The sequence below is a fragment of the Anomaloglossus baeobatrachus genome, chromosome 1, assembly GCF_048569485.1.
Source record: "Anomaloglossus baeobatrachus isolate aAnoBae1 chromosome 1, aAnoBae1.hap1, whole genome shotgun sequence".
Classification (NCBI taxonomy): domain Eukaryota; kingdom Metazoa; phylum Chordata; class Amphibia; order Anura; family Aromobatidae; genus Anomaloglossus; species Anomaloglossus baeobatrachus.
Genome location: NC_134353.1, coordinates 680617448 through 680633557, shown reverse-complemented (window position 1 = coordinate 680633557; position 16110 = coordinate 680617448). Strand labels below are relative to the sequence as shown.

Sequence of the window (16110 nt, the reverse complement as noted above, 5' to 3'; positions counted from 1 at the left end):
TTCTAGTGTTGATGGAAAACTTCAAGCCACTCATGACCAATAGACAATGCCATAAGAATCTTACCTGGGCCAAGGAGAAAAAGAACTAGACCGTTGCTCAGTGGTCCAAGGTGTTGTTTTCAGATGAAAGTAAACTTTACATTTCATTTAGAAATCAAGGTCCAAGAGTCTGGAGGAAGAATGGAGAGGCCACAATCCAAGCTGCTTGAGGTTTAGTGTGAATTTTCCACAATCAATGATGGTTTGGGGAGCAATGTCATCTTCTGGTTTAAGTCCACTGTGATTTATCAAGACCAAAGTCAGCACAGCCATTTACCAGGAAATTTTAGCGCACTTCATGGTTCCCTCTGCCGACAAGCTTTATGGAGATGGAGATTTAATTTTCCAGCAGCACTTAGCACCTGTCCACACCTATCCAGTACCTGCTTTAACAACCAAAGTGTCACTGTGCTTGATTGGCCAGCAAACTTGCCTGACCTAAACCCCATAGAGAATCTATGGGGTATTATCAAGAGGAAGATGAGAGACGCCAGACTCTAGACGAGCTGAAGGCTGCTATCAAAGCAACCTGGGCTCCATGACACCTCATCAGTGCCACAGGCTGATCGCCTCCATGCCACGCCACAATGATGCAGTAATTCTGAGTTTAAAATCGTTTTTCAGTTGGTCTTATATAATCTAATTTTGTGAGATAATGACTTTTGGGTTTTCATTGGCTGCAAGCCACAATCATCACCATTATCAGAAGTAAACACTTGTAATAGATCACTCTGTGTGTAATGACTCTATATAATAATGATAATATTTTTGTATTAAATTACTTAAATTAACTGCTTGATAATATTCTAAGTTATTGAGATGCACCTGTATATGTACTTATGTTCAATGTATATATATATATATATATATATATATAGTATATTTATATAATATATATGTCTAGATTGAATGTATGCATGGTGGGCTGTTTGGCCATAAGTCTGGCTGTTGGTAACCTAAGTATGTTACGTGTTAATGTAAATATATTGATATGTAAACGATGAACATAATAGGATCATATACATGCATTGCTTTACTGTAAATAGGTATTTTTTGTCATGTTTATATTACATGTCATGATCATCTTATAATACCTTATAAATACCAGTTGCCTGAACTCCAATCTATCCTGCCTCACCAAATGATATGGTAATTGAGTCTGGGATTCCATTTTGAAGAAAGATTTGAGTCCCAGAGTGCAGGGTATATAACATAAATGTCTCAGATGGGAGTACAACTTAATTAGATTGAAAAGTTCAGTAAACGGTGCTTTTCAATATATCTATGCGCAAAAAGAAAAAGGTTTACCATACTGTATATGTGTTTAGTTTAACAAAGGATAATAATAAAAAAAGAAGAAAATGATATAACTATAAAGAAGATGCATTGTATAACCCATTTTATGGGAAAAAAAAAAAGAAAACAAAAGGATTTTAGTTAACATTCAAAGAACAAAAACAGTTAAAAGAATAATATATTGAATATGTTCTACATCCCAGTTGTCTTACCGTAGCCACTAATTTTTCTCTGTCTTCTTTATTGCCAACATGACACACCATGGCATAGACGCTGAGTCCTTCACCTTTCAGTTGTTCAGCAGCCTTGTCTACATTGTGTTGCTTACGACTGCACAGTAAGACATGAGCACCGTCCTGAGCTAGGCGACGCGCTATCGCAAAGCCAATTCTAAAATAGGAAAAAAAAAGGTTTGGAGGACATCACTAGTTAACAAAAATAGAAAAAATGTTTTTGTGTTTCAGTATTACGATATAATAATGTCACAAATGTTATCTGATGACAAGCATACCCATATGTAGATCCTGTCACGATTGCAACCTTTTCATGTAAAGGTTTTTTTCTTTCATTGCATGGTTTCATTGTGGCTTCAAAATGAATATCCAAATTATGATCTGTCTAGTAAAAAAGAAGGAAAAAATAAGAATACTCTATTCATAGAAAAAAATAAATACATCCCAATATATGAACTATATTTCATGCTTTCAGAGGATAAAAAGTTAATCTAAAATTAATTTGAGGCTAGACAAATCAATCACAGTACAAATTAAAACACTAACATAAACAGAAGCAAATATCACTCAATAATAAGTAAGAATGGACTATAGAACTCTGTAAATTGCAACATTTTACTATCAAGGTAATTTCTCCAGATAAAAAAAAAATACCTGATTCTGATCAGAGATGTTATTCCAGCCGCTTGGGACTTGAAAGCTGCTCTCACTATTTAACACATCGGCCAAAATAAAATAGGGAAGGAAAAAAATCCCCACCTACTAAAATGACTCAGACCACATGTAGAGTGAATGATATGGGTCATCAAAGATAAAACTGAACACACACAGGATATTAAAATAGAATTTTGTTACAATACGGATGTAGCCTTTCTTGAACTAACACACACTGTACTGTATAATGATGCAGAAGTTAACCCTGAGGCTTTGTTCCCATGATCAGAATTTGCTGAGGCTTTGAAGCTGTAGTATTTAGCTTAATTAAGTTACTTGAATGTTTGCCTTGTGTATTTGTGCATTTTTACATTTTTTTTTATGCCTCTGGTTTTGTTTCCTTTTGCTATGTCAAGTTTTCAATAAAACCAATTGGTGTCCAGTGTTTTTTATCTGCAAATTTTCCTCATCTCATTCAAGTCTATGAGTAAAACGCACAAATAAAATGTATATTTACCAAAGGAAAAAAAAATGTTTAAAAAAACTGAAAATCCTCAGTGGTACTTTTTAATGGCTAACTGAAAAGATGGTAATAAATAGCAAGCTTTCGAGACAACTCAGTTCTCTTCATCAGGCTCGGTCGACAGAATGGAGAACATAGAGAAACCTTTCTTCTTTTTCATTCTCCTCATCGAAGAAAAATAGATGGCACTGTGACCAAACTCTGATCCATGCCTGACCATTTGGATGGAGAACATACGGTCGTGTAACTGTGCTGCCCCGTGCTCGGCTGCAACCGAGCCGCTCGGGTCTGGACCTTCAGTGGGTAGCTTGAGGGTTTCCGGACACGGGGTTCCTGTGGTCACTCCGACCAAAAAGGAATTGGCGGTTTGGGGACGTAGTTGTACGGCCGGAGCCGTGTTTTAAGTTCGTGACGCCACCCACGGGATGTGGTGAAGGTGGACACCACCGCTGCAGTTACGGGGCACCCGAGGGAGATGGTATGCAGCAAGTTGTTAACCCCTCCGTGGACATGGATGGTGGCCCCGGGACCCGTTGGGGGTGCATTGGCGGTGCAGGGAGATGGGCGGCCGGAGGGCACTGGTGTACTCACTATTAGAATGAAACACTCGAGTCTCTGGTAAACCAAGATGATGGTGGTCGGTGCCCGCAGCCAGCTGCAATCGGGTTCCCCCACCCGGTTGGTGGTCTCTGCCTTTCTCCTGCACCTGTTTGAGATGTTGGACTACCTGCGCTTGAAGCATCAGGAGTCCGCTCCCCGGCTTGTGGATGTCAGAAGAGCCCGTTTGCCCACAGACGCTGGCCCGTGGGATCTCTGAGCTGTGGCGGTGGCTGCTTATCCCCCTCGTTGGGCTGTTGTCTTTTATGAGGGACTTTGGGTGAGAAAGGACCAAAAGTTCAGACCACAATCAGTTAATTAACTCAGTCCAGTAGTTTCTAGACCTCGTTTTAGGGTCTAAGTACCCCCTCTTGTGCTCCGGTTTCCGAGTCGGTTCCCCGGGTCGGTACCGGCGGGCCACTACCCTGTCCCGGTCCACGATGGTTCCACCGAGCCGTCTTACCAACTCCTGCAGGCAGAGGCCTCCGTATGCCTCCTAGCCAAAGGTGCCCGGGCTCCAACCCTGGCACCTGTCAGTCTGTTACAAGCCTGTCACACAGGCCTGTCCTCCTCCACTGCACTCTCAAACTCCACTCCAAACTTAACTCAAAACTCAAAAACTGAACTGCTTTCCTGCCTCAGGCTCTCTGAACTCCTCGGTCGGCGTGGTCAACCATCTGGCTCCGCCCCCTTGTGTGTCCATCCAGCACTGAGGGAGGTGACTAGGGTTTTATGCTGTTGGCTGGTGTTACCTAGTGAGGGGACTGGTGTTGTGCGAGGCTCTATTTGTGACTACCTGGCTGGTCCAGGGCATCACACTCCCCGTTGGTTAACCACAGACCGTTCGTGGGCTGTCTGACCACCACCGGTTTATTTTGTTTTGAACTGTAAAAGATAAAAACAATATATTACAAGAATAATAACATATTTACATTATATGAAAGCATATGTTCTTCCCTTGCGGGAGGCAGTTTACTTAATCGTTGCCAACATTTTTTTTAACCGGGAAAAGGACGGGACCGGGTCCTTTCCATTTTTGCCCACCCAAGCAAACCTAAACCTTGATGCTGCCTCTAAAAACAGGTCAGCACTCCTTTTCCCCAGTCCAGGAATCGGGTTTGGGTCCAGGTGTTGCCCGGCAGTCTCTCAAAGGCCCCATGTCCAGGGGACCCCTGACCTGGAGGGTTGTCACCGGTCTGCATGGTGACGGGACCTCAGCCTACAACATCCCGCAGGCCCTTTCCCCAACCAGCCTCTCCGGAGACTGTAGGACAATGAAAAGGTGGTCCAGGGATTATTTACAAGGCCCAATAATGTTTTTAGGTGGCCTGTAAGTTCTTGGCCTTGTCTCTATTTTAACTCTTTACAACAGGAACTTAACTTGGTCCCAACAGGGACGGGCAGTACGGTAGCCGGAAACCGCTACCTCTTTCAACATTTTTAATCTGATGATAATTCGGTTAATTGGCATTCATTCACACACATATTTACACAATCAACATGCGGCACCCCTAGATGGCAGTCTCTCTGTATCTAAATGGGGGCTGACCTACATTAGGGCGTGTGGACCTCCTGGGCCCAATACTCTCAGGTGGAGGCAATGGGGGAGAGGGGACGACCGGTCCCTCTTCCCGAGTGTCAGGTGTGGTAGGTAGAGACCTGCGGGGGCATGGTGTAGGTGCATCCCTGGGTGCTTGCTCGGGTGGCTCGCTGGCGGGCATGTCCGGCTCCATTTCTTCCACGGGTTGTGGGAACATTATCACGGGACCAATCACCGTGCCATTCTGCATAGGCCAGTCAGCTGGAAAGTCATCCATCACTGTATGGATCACCTCCTTCTTCTTCTCCACGCTCGGCGTGGGAACAGGAATCTCGTCCATCAGCTTCACGGGCCCTGGGCATCTGTTCAGGTGGTCCCTGGAAACAGTGGCCGTGGTCTTTCCCTGGTCGCGACTAATCAGATAGGTCTTCTCGTCCTCCCATCCGGTTGGCTGTATGACGTAAAGGGTCCTCTCCCACTGATCATCCAGCTTGTGCGTCCTCCTTTTACGCTTCAGCACCACATCTCCAGGTCCAAAAGGGGCAGCCTGAGCCCGTTTGTTGAAGCGTTGTTCCTTCCTCTCTCGGCTTTGATGCAGATTCTTCTCCACTTACTCCTGGATCTGTCAGTACTGCTTCTGTCATCTGGCATCCCAGAGGCAGTGGGAGGAAGAGTTTCAGGCACTTCTATGTCCAATTCTAGGTCCACTGGCAGCCGTCCTGGCCAGTCTCTCATCAAGTATGCAGGTGTACACTTGGTGGAGCTGCAAGGGATGTTATTGTACATGTCCACCAAGTCGGGCAACTTCTCGGGCCACAAATTCCGCTCTTCCAGGGGCAGTGTCTTGAGGAGATTAAGGACCAGATGGTTTATTTTCTCGAACATCCCATTAGTTTGGGCATGGTAAGGCGTGGTCCGGATCTTCTTGCACCCGTACAAGTGGCAGAACTCCTGGAACACCTCCGCTTTGAAGGCTGGGCCCTGATGCGTGAGCACCTTTTCCGGGTAGCCATGTGGCCGGCAAAAGTAGACCTGGAAGGCTCTGGCTGCAGTGCGGCCGGTTAAATCTTTAACGGGGATGACCACCATGAATCTTGAATAGTGGTCCACAATGGTCAGGGCATAGGTGTACCCGCTCCGACTGGGCGTGAGCTTGACATGGTCCAAAGCGACCAACTCTAGCGGCTGGTGGGTGACGATTGGCTGTAGCGGGGCTTTCTGACTGGCTTTGTCCTGTCTTCTCAGCACACAGGGACCACACTCCCGGCACCGGGCTTCCACCACAGACTCCCGCATTCCATTCCAGTAGAAGCGTTCACTCAACAGCATCTCCAGCTTCTTCCAGCCGAAGTGCCCTGCGCCATCATGGTAGGCCTGCAGGACCTTGGGCACACATGCCTGGGGGACCTCCAACTGGCGAACCTTTTTATGTGTTTTTGGGTTAATGAACCCCCTATACAGCTTGCCTTGATGCAGGTAGAGACGGTCCCTCTTTTTTCACAACCGCTGAGCCTCAGAGGGAGCGGTAGGGTCCAGCCTGGAGGCACCTAGGGCAATCATCATTTTGACGAGCTGGACTGCAGGCTCTTGATCCTGGGCTTCCTGCCACCCCCAGATGGGCATTGGGTCGAGGTTCACCTGCTGCTGGCCAACACAAGGTTTTTTTCATTTTGGCTGATGAAACGCAGGAAGCTCGATCTCCTCCAGACCATCTTCCCCTTCCCATTCCTCGGGTAGGTGTGGCATTTGAGACAGGGCGTATGCGTTGATATTCTTTTGGCCAGCCCTGTACTTAATGATGAAGTCGTAGTTGGATAGGGGATCCACCCACCGCTGCTCCAGGGCGCCCAGCTTGGCCGTGTCCAAATGTGTCAATGGGTTGTTGTCCGTGTAAGCAGTGAACTTCGCCGCCGCTAGGTAATGTTTAAACCTCTCGGTTATTGCCCACACGAGGGCCAGGAACTCCAGCTTGAAGGAGCTGTAATTCTTGTGGTTCCTTTCCGTCAGCCGGAGCTTCCTGCTGGCGTAGGCGATTACCTTTTCCCTTCCATCTTGTACCTGGGACAGAACTGCAGCCAGGCCCACATTGCTGGAATCGGTGTAAAGGATGAACGGGAGGCCGTAGTCAGGATAAGAAAAGTTTCTTCTCCCGTCAGGGCCGACTTCAGCTGTTTGAAGAACTCCTCGTACTTCTCCCCCCAGACAAACGGGGGTCCAGGAGATCTACCACTCTTGGTCTGTCCCACGAGGAGGTCTTGAATGGGCACGGCCATCTTCGTGTATCCCTTGATAAAACGGCGGTAGTAGCCCACCAGGCCCAGGAACTGTATAACCCCCTTTACCGTGGTCGGCTGCTGCCAGCTCTGGATAACGGTAATCTTCTCAAGATCCGGGGCTACGCCTTCCGCACTCACCACATGCCTGAGGTACTGCACTTTGGGTTTCAACAGGTGGGACTTAGAGGGTTTTTATTTCATCCCGTACTTGGAGAGGGCTTCGAACACTTCAGCCAGGTGCTCCAGGTGGGCTTCATACATCTTGGAATACACAATCACGTCGTCCAGATACAGCAGAACAGTCTCAAAGTTGAGGTGCCCCAAACAGCATTCCATGAGCCTCTGAAAGATCCCGGGGCATTGCACAGCCCGAACGGCATACTGTTGAACTCGCAGAGTCCCATTGGGGTAGCGAACGCAGTCTTATTGTTACGGGAGGCTGTCTGATAATAAAACCTAAAGGAGTATCAGACAGTCAGGGTCCACCGTGCAAAGACTCTGCTGCAGACTATGGCAGAGTGCAATACCTCTGTTAAACTCACAGAGGAATATAATTAGTAAAAAAGGCAATTCCTCCCTTACTTGGAGGGTGTGTGGAATGGTCTCTGTTAATAATCACAGATACAAAGGCAGTGAGTGTGAAATGGCACCTACCTAGGTCCATTCCTCTAGTGGTGCCAGGAGACGGACAGCAGCGTAACCTGCACAAAGCTCCTACCTGCGTTCGCTCCACTAGTGTGCGAGGACACGAACCACTAGATATGGCACCTGCCTAGGTCCGCTCTTCTAGTGGTGCAAAAGAGACAGACAGCAGCATAAGCTGCACAAAGCTCCTACCTCTGTTCGCTCCCCTACTGTGCGAGGATACGAACAACTGCCAGACGCAGTATAAGGAACGTTACCCTAGCGGCAACATCCACCTACGAGTAGAATCACAAGGCCCAGCCGGACCATGTGCCTCAGGCACCTGCCTATGTCCGCTCCCCTAAGAGGTAAGGATACGGACTGCAGCCAAAGCTGTAAGGTATAAGAACGCTACCCTGCCGGTAGCGCTCACCTAGCATAGACAGAGAGATGCCTAGAGGAACGTGCACAGAGCGTCTACTCTCATGCATAAACCAAGAGGACTGAGCGCCGTGCGGTGTGCGTCAGGGTCTTATATAGACTCTGTGCCTCATCCAAGATGGAGGACACCAGAGCCAATCCGCTGCCAGAATGACAAGAATGACGTCACTCTGGCCTATCACCGAGCAAAGCCTCACAAGCACATGACCAGCGACCAACCGGCACAGAAGGTATCAGAGACATGTGACCACATGTCACAAGCACATGACCAGCGGCCAATCGGCATAGAAGGTGTCAGAGACATGTGACCTCATGTCAGCGATGATGTCACCCGCACATGTGCAATAGCTCCAAGATAGGACTTAGTCTCCAGCGCTTGCACATGTGCAGTATCAAGAAATCTGGACATAGCCTCCAGTGCTCGCACATGTGCAGTAGCAAGAAATCTGGACATAGACTCCAGTACCACAGCAACCGTAACACTTATAGCTGTCTTCTTTTGCAACCGCCACCTGCCAGTATCCACTAGTAAGGTCAAGGGTGGAGAAATAGTTATCAGTCTTCAGCGCAGCCAGGGACTATTCAATGCGGGGGAGAAGGTATGCATCTTTATGCGTTATCTGATTGATCTTCCGGTAATCCACGCACATTCGCATGGTACCATCCTTCTTCACCAGCACCAAGGGAGCTGTCCAGGGACTACAACTATCCCAGATGACCCTGCCCTGCCTCTTTCATGTCCCTCATCATGTCTTTGGCGCACTGGTAGTGTGCAGGTGGAATTGGCTGGTACCTTTCTTTAATGGGTGGATGGGTACCCGTGGGGATATGGTGTTGAACCCCTTTAACTCTCCCAAAATCTAACAGGTGCTTGTTGAAAACCTGCCCGTACTCCTGCACTACCCGGTATACCCCTTCCTTGTGGTGCATGGGTGTGGACTTGGTGCCGACATGCAACTCCCGGCACCACTCCTCTAACTGTTTGGGTGGAGGGTCGCTGCCCGAATGTGAGGTGGTGGCCGTGGGGGTTGTTTCGTGGATAGCGTGTGTGTCTACAGTGAACAGCTTGGCTATGGTGGCGTAATGAGGAAACCTAACCTCTTCCTCTCTGCAATTCAGAACTCTCACGGGCACTCTCCCCTTCCTGACATCAATCACCCCTCTGGCTGCCATCACTGTGGGCCAATGCTCCAAAGGCAAGGGCTCCACCATTGCCGGGTAATCCTGTCCTTGGGGACCTACTGCTGGCCTACACCAAATCATCATCTCACTCCGTGGCAGGCACCACCAAAGGCCCTGCGTCCATCACTCGCATGCCACCAATCTCTCCACCTGTCAGATTCCCCGGTTGCCGCTGCAGGAGCGCCCGGATTTCGCTTTGCAAAGCCTCTGCCAGCCCCCTCTCGCTGTGGCAGACAATTGTTGCAACAGGCTCAACATATCCCCCATGCAGTTCTCAATCACGTTGGTCCCTAGGACCACTTTTGGGTTACGGTAACAGGAATCATTCAGCACCACAATCATCCCCTGACGTTTCAGCACTGTTTGCCCTACGGTCAAAGTTACTTCCTTGAACCCCACTTGGGTCATAGGGAGTCCATTGGCTGCAATGATTGTTAAACTATCGTCCGGAGGGGCACGTTCACTATAAGAGCAATACCGTTGGTGCAACGTGTAAGGGATAGTCGTTACCTGCGATCCGGTGTCGAGCAGGGCCATGGTCGGGATACCGTCCACTGCCAGGGAGATGATGGGGCGACCTCCAACATACCGATCCTGCCAATCAGCTGGGCCTTGAGAATCTACTCCTGAGGATTGGCCCTTGGCCTCAGGGGTTGCTCGTTTAATGGACACCGTCTGCAATAGTGCCTGGTCTTGTTACACTTGTAGCAAGCAGGTGGTCCATACCGGGGGTCGTTGTTCCTCCTCCGCTGCATCCAGTGGACATCTTCCGGGCTGTCAGCGAGCTGTACCTTCTCCGCTGGCTTGACTTTTGTTGGTAGCTGCAGGGCGGCAAGGATCCTGACGACGTCCTCATTCAGGCGCTGAACTTGCGATGACAGATCTTCCGGAACCCCAGTGGGTGCAGCGGGGGCCGGCAGGGCCAGCAAGGGGGTTACGACCGAGACGGGAGTGGTGTCAGCCGGCCAAGGTGGCGGATCAGGGACACCAACATCCAGCGCTTGCAGGGCTTTGATGGCCCGCTCTTTTAGTACTGCGAAGTCCAGATCGGCATGCTCTAGAGACCACAGCCGCAGTGGTTTGCGATCTTCAGCGGAACTGCAGGAACTGTTCTACCAGCATTTTTTACTGTCAGTCTCATGATGGGGTCCACCCGCCTCAGTGTACGCAAGGCCGTCTGCAGCCGCAAGGCATAGTCTCGGAAACTGTCCTTTGGTCGCTGTCGACAATGATAAAACTGCATCCGTAACTCCGCTTCAGTGCGGGTTTCAAAGGCGACTAAGAGTTTATCGAAAATGGCGGTTACTGAGGCCCGGTCCACGTCTGCCCAGATCTCCACCTCCTGCTCGGCGGCTGCCTGAGTACCACTGCTGCACGCTGCTTTCCAGTCATGGCATGCAAGTAAAGGATTGTGCATATTTTCTACCGGAACACCTGCAACGCATCAGGCTTCCCATCGCATTGGGGTGGCCAGGCAGCAGCGGGCACGTAGGGCAGGAGATTGGCATTACCTGGGTGACCGTTGGAGCCACGGCCTGTCCCGCTCCTGCAACCGGAGCGGACGCCGCCACATTCCCGTCATCGGGCGCACCTGCGGGCGCCGCCGCTCCACCATCAGGGTTCGGTGTGGACATCTTCCCGCTTTTCCCCCTTGGCCTTTTCGCGGCCTTCCTCTCTCCTGCCGGCAAGTTTCGTTTTTCAACCTCCAGCCTTGCTTTATAGCTGTGTTCCCAGGGGGCAGGGCTTCAGTTTTTGCGCTATTTTCGCGGGGAAGAAGACTCCGGCAGGAATCTTTGCGCCAAACAATGGCGGCAAGATCGCGGATTTTGAAAATTTTGCAATGGTTCACCGTTGACTTCACTTCAAGGCGCACTTCACTAGGTAAGTGAATGGGTAAGTATCCTGTTTGTGACGCCAGAAATCAGGGTGTGCCGTCCCGTGCTTGGCTGCAACCGAGCCGCTCGGGTCTGGACCTTCAGTGGGTGGCTTGAGGGTGTCCAGACCCGGGGGTCCTGTGGTCACTCCGACCAAAAAGGGATTGGCGGTTTGGGGACGTAGGTGTATGGCCGGAGCCATGTTTTAAGTTCGTGACGCCACCCACGGGATGTGGTGAAGGTGGACACCACCGCTGCAGTCACCCGGGGGAGATGGTATGCAGCAAGTTGTTAACCCCTCTGTGGGCAAGGATGGTGGCCCCGGGACCCATTGGGAGTGCTTTGGCGGTGCAGGGAGATGGGCGACCGGAGGGCACTGGTGTACTCACTATTAGAATGAAAGACTCGAGTCTCTGGTAAACCCAGATGATGATGGTCGGTGCCTGCAGCCGGCTGCAGTCGGCTTCCCCCAACCGGTTGGTGGTCTCTGCCTTTCTCCTGCACCTGTTTGAGATGTTGGACTACCTACGCTTGCAGCGTCAGGGGTCCGCTCCCCGGCTTGTGGATGTCGGAAGAGCCCGTTTTCCCACAGACGCTGGCTTGTGGGATCTCTGAGCCGTGGCGGTGGCTGCTTATCCCCCTCGTTGGGCTGTTGTCTTCTATGAGGGACTTTGGGTGGGAAAGGACCTAAAGTCCAGACCGCAATCAGTTAATTTACTCAGTCCAGTAGTTTCTAGACCTCGTTTTAGGGTCTGAGTACTACTTCTTGTGCTCCAGTTTCCGAGTCGGTTCCCCAGGTCGGTACCAGCGGGCCACTACCCTGTCCCGGTTCACAATGGTTCCACTGAGCCGTCTTCCTGGCTTCTGCAGGCAGAGGCCTCCGTATGCCTCTGTTAGGGCCAGGTGGACAGGCAGACCCAAGAGGTGGATCCACTGGGCCGAACACCTTACTGAAGGCAAGGGGTCCGGTAGCCGGGGCACTACAGGTAGCAGGACAGTCCGTTCAAAAGAGTGGAGTGGAGAAGTCCCTGGGACCACGGAGTCACTGATGGTAGTCCGGGTGACGGAGCTCAGGTTCGGAGGCCGAGATGTTGTCAGACAGATTCCGGAACCGATGGAGCGAGAGGACGGATCACCACAGGGATCAGAGATGGTACGGACTGACGGGATGGCAGACAGTCAGCGTTCGGGGTTCGGGAATCGTCAGGACCGGATGGCGAGGCAGGAGCAGCTCTAGAAGAGAGATAGGTAAGTATACCAGCAGACGCAAGGAGACCTGACTCCTAGCTTAGGAAAACACGAAGAACAGGCCCCGCCCACTTGGACATTAAACCCCTTTATACCCTGTACCTGTGTGTTCAATATCCTGTCAGTGGACGCTGGCCCTTTAAGAGAGGGTCAATGACCGCGCGCGCGCCCTAATGCGCATGCGCGAGGCCCGGGTGCCAGAAGCCAGGGCAGGGAGCGGTGAATAGGAAGCAGGGGAGCCGGCCTGGAGCAGAGCTGCCCACGGGTGCCGGGAGCGGGGACCGGGCCGCCTGGGGACCGCAGGTGATGGGGGCTGGAGGCTGGGGAGCGGGGGACGCCTAACAGAGGAGCCGGGGAGCGAAGCAGGGAAGCCGGGGAGCGTGGCAGGTGAGCCGGGGAGCGAGGCAGGGGAGCCGGGGAGCGAGGCAGGGGAGCCGGGAAGCAGGGCAGGGGACCCGGGGAGCGTGACAGCACCCCCCCCCACGCCCTTCTCCCCGCAACCGGGACAGGAAGGCACGTATCAGAGGAGTACCCACATTCTCCCGGGGTTCCCAGGACCTATCCTCAGGACCATACCCTGCCCAGTCCACCAGGAAGAACTGTCGGCCCCGTATGGTTTTCATGGCCACGATATCCCTTATTGCATAGATGTCATCATCAGCAATAGGAGGAGGAGCAGAACTGGCAGCAGCAGAGAAGGGACCAAGGACAACTGGCTTGAGCAGGGAGACGTGGAAGGAGTTGGGTATCCTCATCGTGGCCGGGAGCTGCAGCTTGTAGGAGACCTCATTTATTTTGCTGAGGACTTTAAACGGCCCGATGTAGCGAGGACCCAGCTTGTATGATGGTAGCTTCAATCGGACGTACTTGGATGCAAGCCAGACCAGATCTCCTGGAGAGAAACGCGGAGGATCCAGACGCCTCTTGTCTGCGTGTCTCTTCATCCGCAGGGAAGCACGTCCAAGGGACGCCTTGACAAAGTCCCAAATTGTTGCAAAGTCACGGACTACAGCATCAGCAGCAGGGACATCCGAGGAAGAGGATACAGGTAAAGGGACGGAAGGCTGAAGACCGTAAACGACATGGAAGGGAGAGCTGGAGGAGGACTCACTGACGTGGTGGTTATGGGAGAATTCAGCCCAAGGAAGAAGCGTGGACCAGTCGTCGTGATGGGCGTTGACGTAGTGATGTAAGAAGGAGGTCAAGATCTGATTGACTCGTTCCACTTGGCCATTCGACTGAGGATGGTAGGCTGAAGAAAAGTCCAGAGTCACTCCCAGATGTTTGCAGAGAGCCCTCCAGAAGCGGGAGGTAAACTGAGTTCCTCTGTCGGACACAATTTGTGATGGAAAGCCATGCAACCGGAAGATGTGCTGTATGTAAGCGTCAGCGAGTTCCTGGGCTGAGGGCAGTCCAGCCATAGGGATGAAATGAGCCATTTTGGAGAACCGATCCACCACGACCCATATGACTGTGTGTCCGGAGGACAGGGGCAAGTCCGTAATAAAGTCCATTGCAATGTGTTGCCACGGAACAGAGGGTATAGGCAGAGGCAGAAGACGGCCATATGGCAGATGTTTGGGCGTCTTGTTCCTGGCACAAGAGGAGCAGGCTGAGACAAAAGAAGCGACGTCCGTGCGAAGGGAGGGCCACCAGTAGTGACGTACAATTGTACTCCATGTTTTCTTCTGACCAGCATGGCCGGCTATTTTCGAGGCATGGCCCCATGCAACACTTTTTGCCTGTCAGTCTCAGAGACATAGGTCTTCCCGGGCAGTATCTGGGCCAGGGTGACAGGGGCCACCGGAATGATTTTACTAGGGCAGATGATGGGCTGGGATGTCTCCTCCTCCTGCTCCATGACGCATGAATGACCTGGACAAGGCATCTGCGCGTACATTCTTGTCCGCGGGTCGGAAATGGAGCTGGAAATCGAACCTGGCAAAGAACAAGGACCACCTGGCTTGCCGTGGGTTCAGTCGCTGAGCAGACCGCAGGTATTCCAGGTTCTTGTGGTCCGTGTAAATGATCACGGGGTACACTGCTCCCTCCAGAAGGTAGCGCCATTCCTCCAGAGCCAGTTTGACTGCCAATAACTCTCGGTCACCGATGGTGTAGTTGCGTTCAGGCGCTGAGAAGCTCTTGGAGAAGAAACCGCAAGTAACCATCTTCCCGGAGGAGGACTTCTGCATGAGCACTGCTCCGGCTCCCGAGGAGCAGGCATCCACCTCCAAGGTGAACTGTCGGTTTAACTCCGGACGGTGGAGCACAGGGGAGGAAGCAAATGCCCGCTTCAGGGAGCCAAACGCAGCGTCGGCCGCAGGTGACCAGTCCTTTGGATTAGCCCCCTTCTTGGTCAAGGCGGAGAGAGGTGCAGTCAGAGCAGAGAAGGGAGGGATGAACTGACGGTAATAGTTTGCGAATCCCAGAAAGCGTTGGATTGCCTTCAGTCCGGAAGGGGGGGGGAGTTGAGAATGGAAGAGACCTTCTCTGGATCCATCTGCAGGCCGGTATCGGAGATTACGTAACCCAGGAAGGGAAGAGAAGACTGCTCGAAGACACACTTCTCGTACTTGGCGTACAGACGATTCTCCCTCAGTCTTTGTAGTACCAGCTGCACGTTCTCTCTGTGGGTCTGGAGGTCCAGAGAAAAGACCAGGATATCATCAAGATACACCACCACACAGACGTAGAGAAGGTCCCGGAACACGTCGTTCACCAATTCCTGAAAGACTGCTGGTGCGTTACACAGGCCGAAGGGCATCACACAGTATTCATAGTGCCCATTGCGAGTATTGAACGCGGTCTTCCATTCGTCCCCAGAGCGGATGCGGACCAGGTTGTAGGCACCCCGAAGATCCAACTTGGTGAACACACGAGCTCCTCTAAGCCGATCAAACAATTCGGGGATGAGCGGCAGAGGGTATTTATTTTTCACGGTGATTTGGTTCAATCTCCGGTAGTCAATGCATGGGCGTAGGTCGCCCTCTTTCTTCTTAACGAAGAAGCCTGCTCCAGCAGGAGAGGAGGATCCCCGAATGAATCCCCTTGCCAGGTTCTCTGTGATGTAGGTAGACATGGCCCTTGTTTCAGCAGGAGACAGCGGATATATCCGTCCTCGAGGTGGTGTAGTTCCCGGGAGCAGGTCGATGGCACAATCGTAAGGACTATGTGGCGGCAGTACCTCTGACTCCTTTTTATCAAAGACGTCTGTGAAGGACCAATAGGCCGAGGGCAGTCCCGGTAGGGACTCTGGAACCGGAGGTCGTCGGATGGGTTGTATAGTCTTCAGACAGTTCTCGTGGCAAGAGGAGCCCCATCGGGTGATTTCACCAGTACCCCAGCTGACTGACGGTTCGTGTGTCCGTAACCAGGGGAGTCCCAGCAGGATTTGATGAGACATGTGTGGGAGGACGTAGAGAGCGATGTTCTCGGTGTGCAGGGCACCGATACGCAGTTCCACCGGCTTGGTGATCCACGAGATGGTGTCAGAGAGGGGTCTCCCATCTACTGAGGCAATCACGAGGGGTTTGTCGAGTGGAGTAACAGGCACCTGGTACTTGTCCACTGTGGCCTGCTGGAT

General features: G+C 51.5%; 1 protein-coding gene across 1 annotated transcript in view; it reads right to left on the bottom strand.

The window, feature by feature from the left end:
* Window positions 1-5222, bottom strand: part of LOC142249142 (dehydrogenase/reductase SDR family member 4-like) — a 143664-nt gene extending 138442 nt beyond the window's left edge. Inside the window, exons 1-4 of the mRNA XM_075320780.1 lie at window positions 5118-5222; window positions 2223-2327; window positions 1847-1953; window positions 1548-1725 (exon numbers count right to left, since the gene is read on the bottom strand). Coding sequence (XP_075176895.1) covers window positions 1548-1725; window positions 1847-1953; window positions 2223-2327; window positions 5118-5222 — 495 coding nt within the window. The remainder of the gene's footprint in view (window positions 1-1547; window positions 1726-1846; window positions 1954-2222; window positions 2328-5117) is intronic.
* Window positions 5223-16110: the final 10888 nt, after the last annotated feature.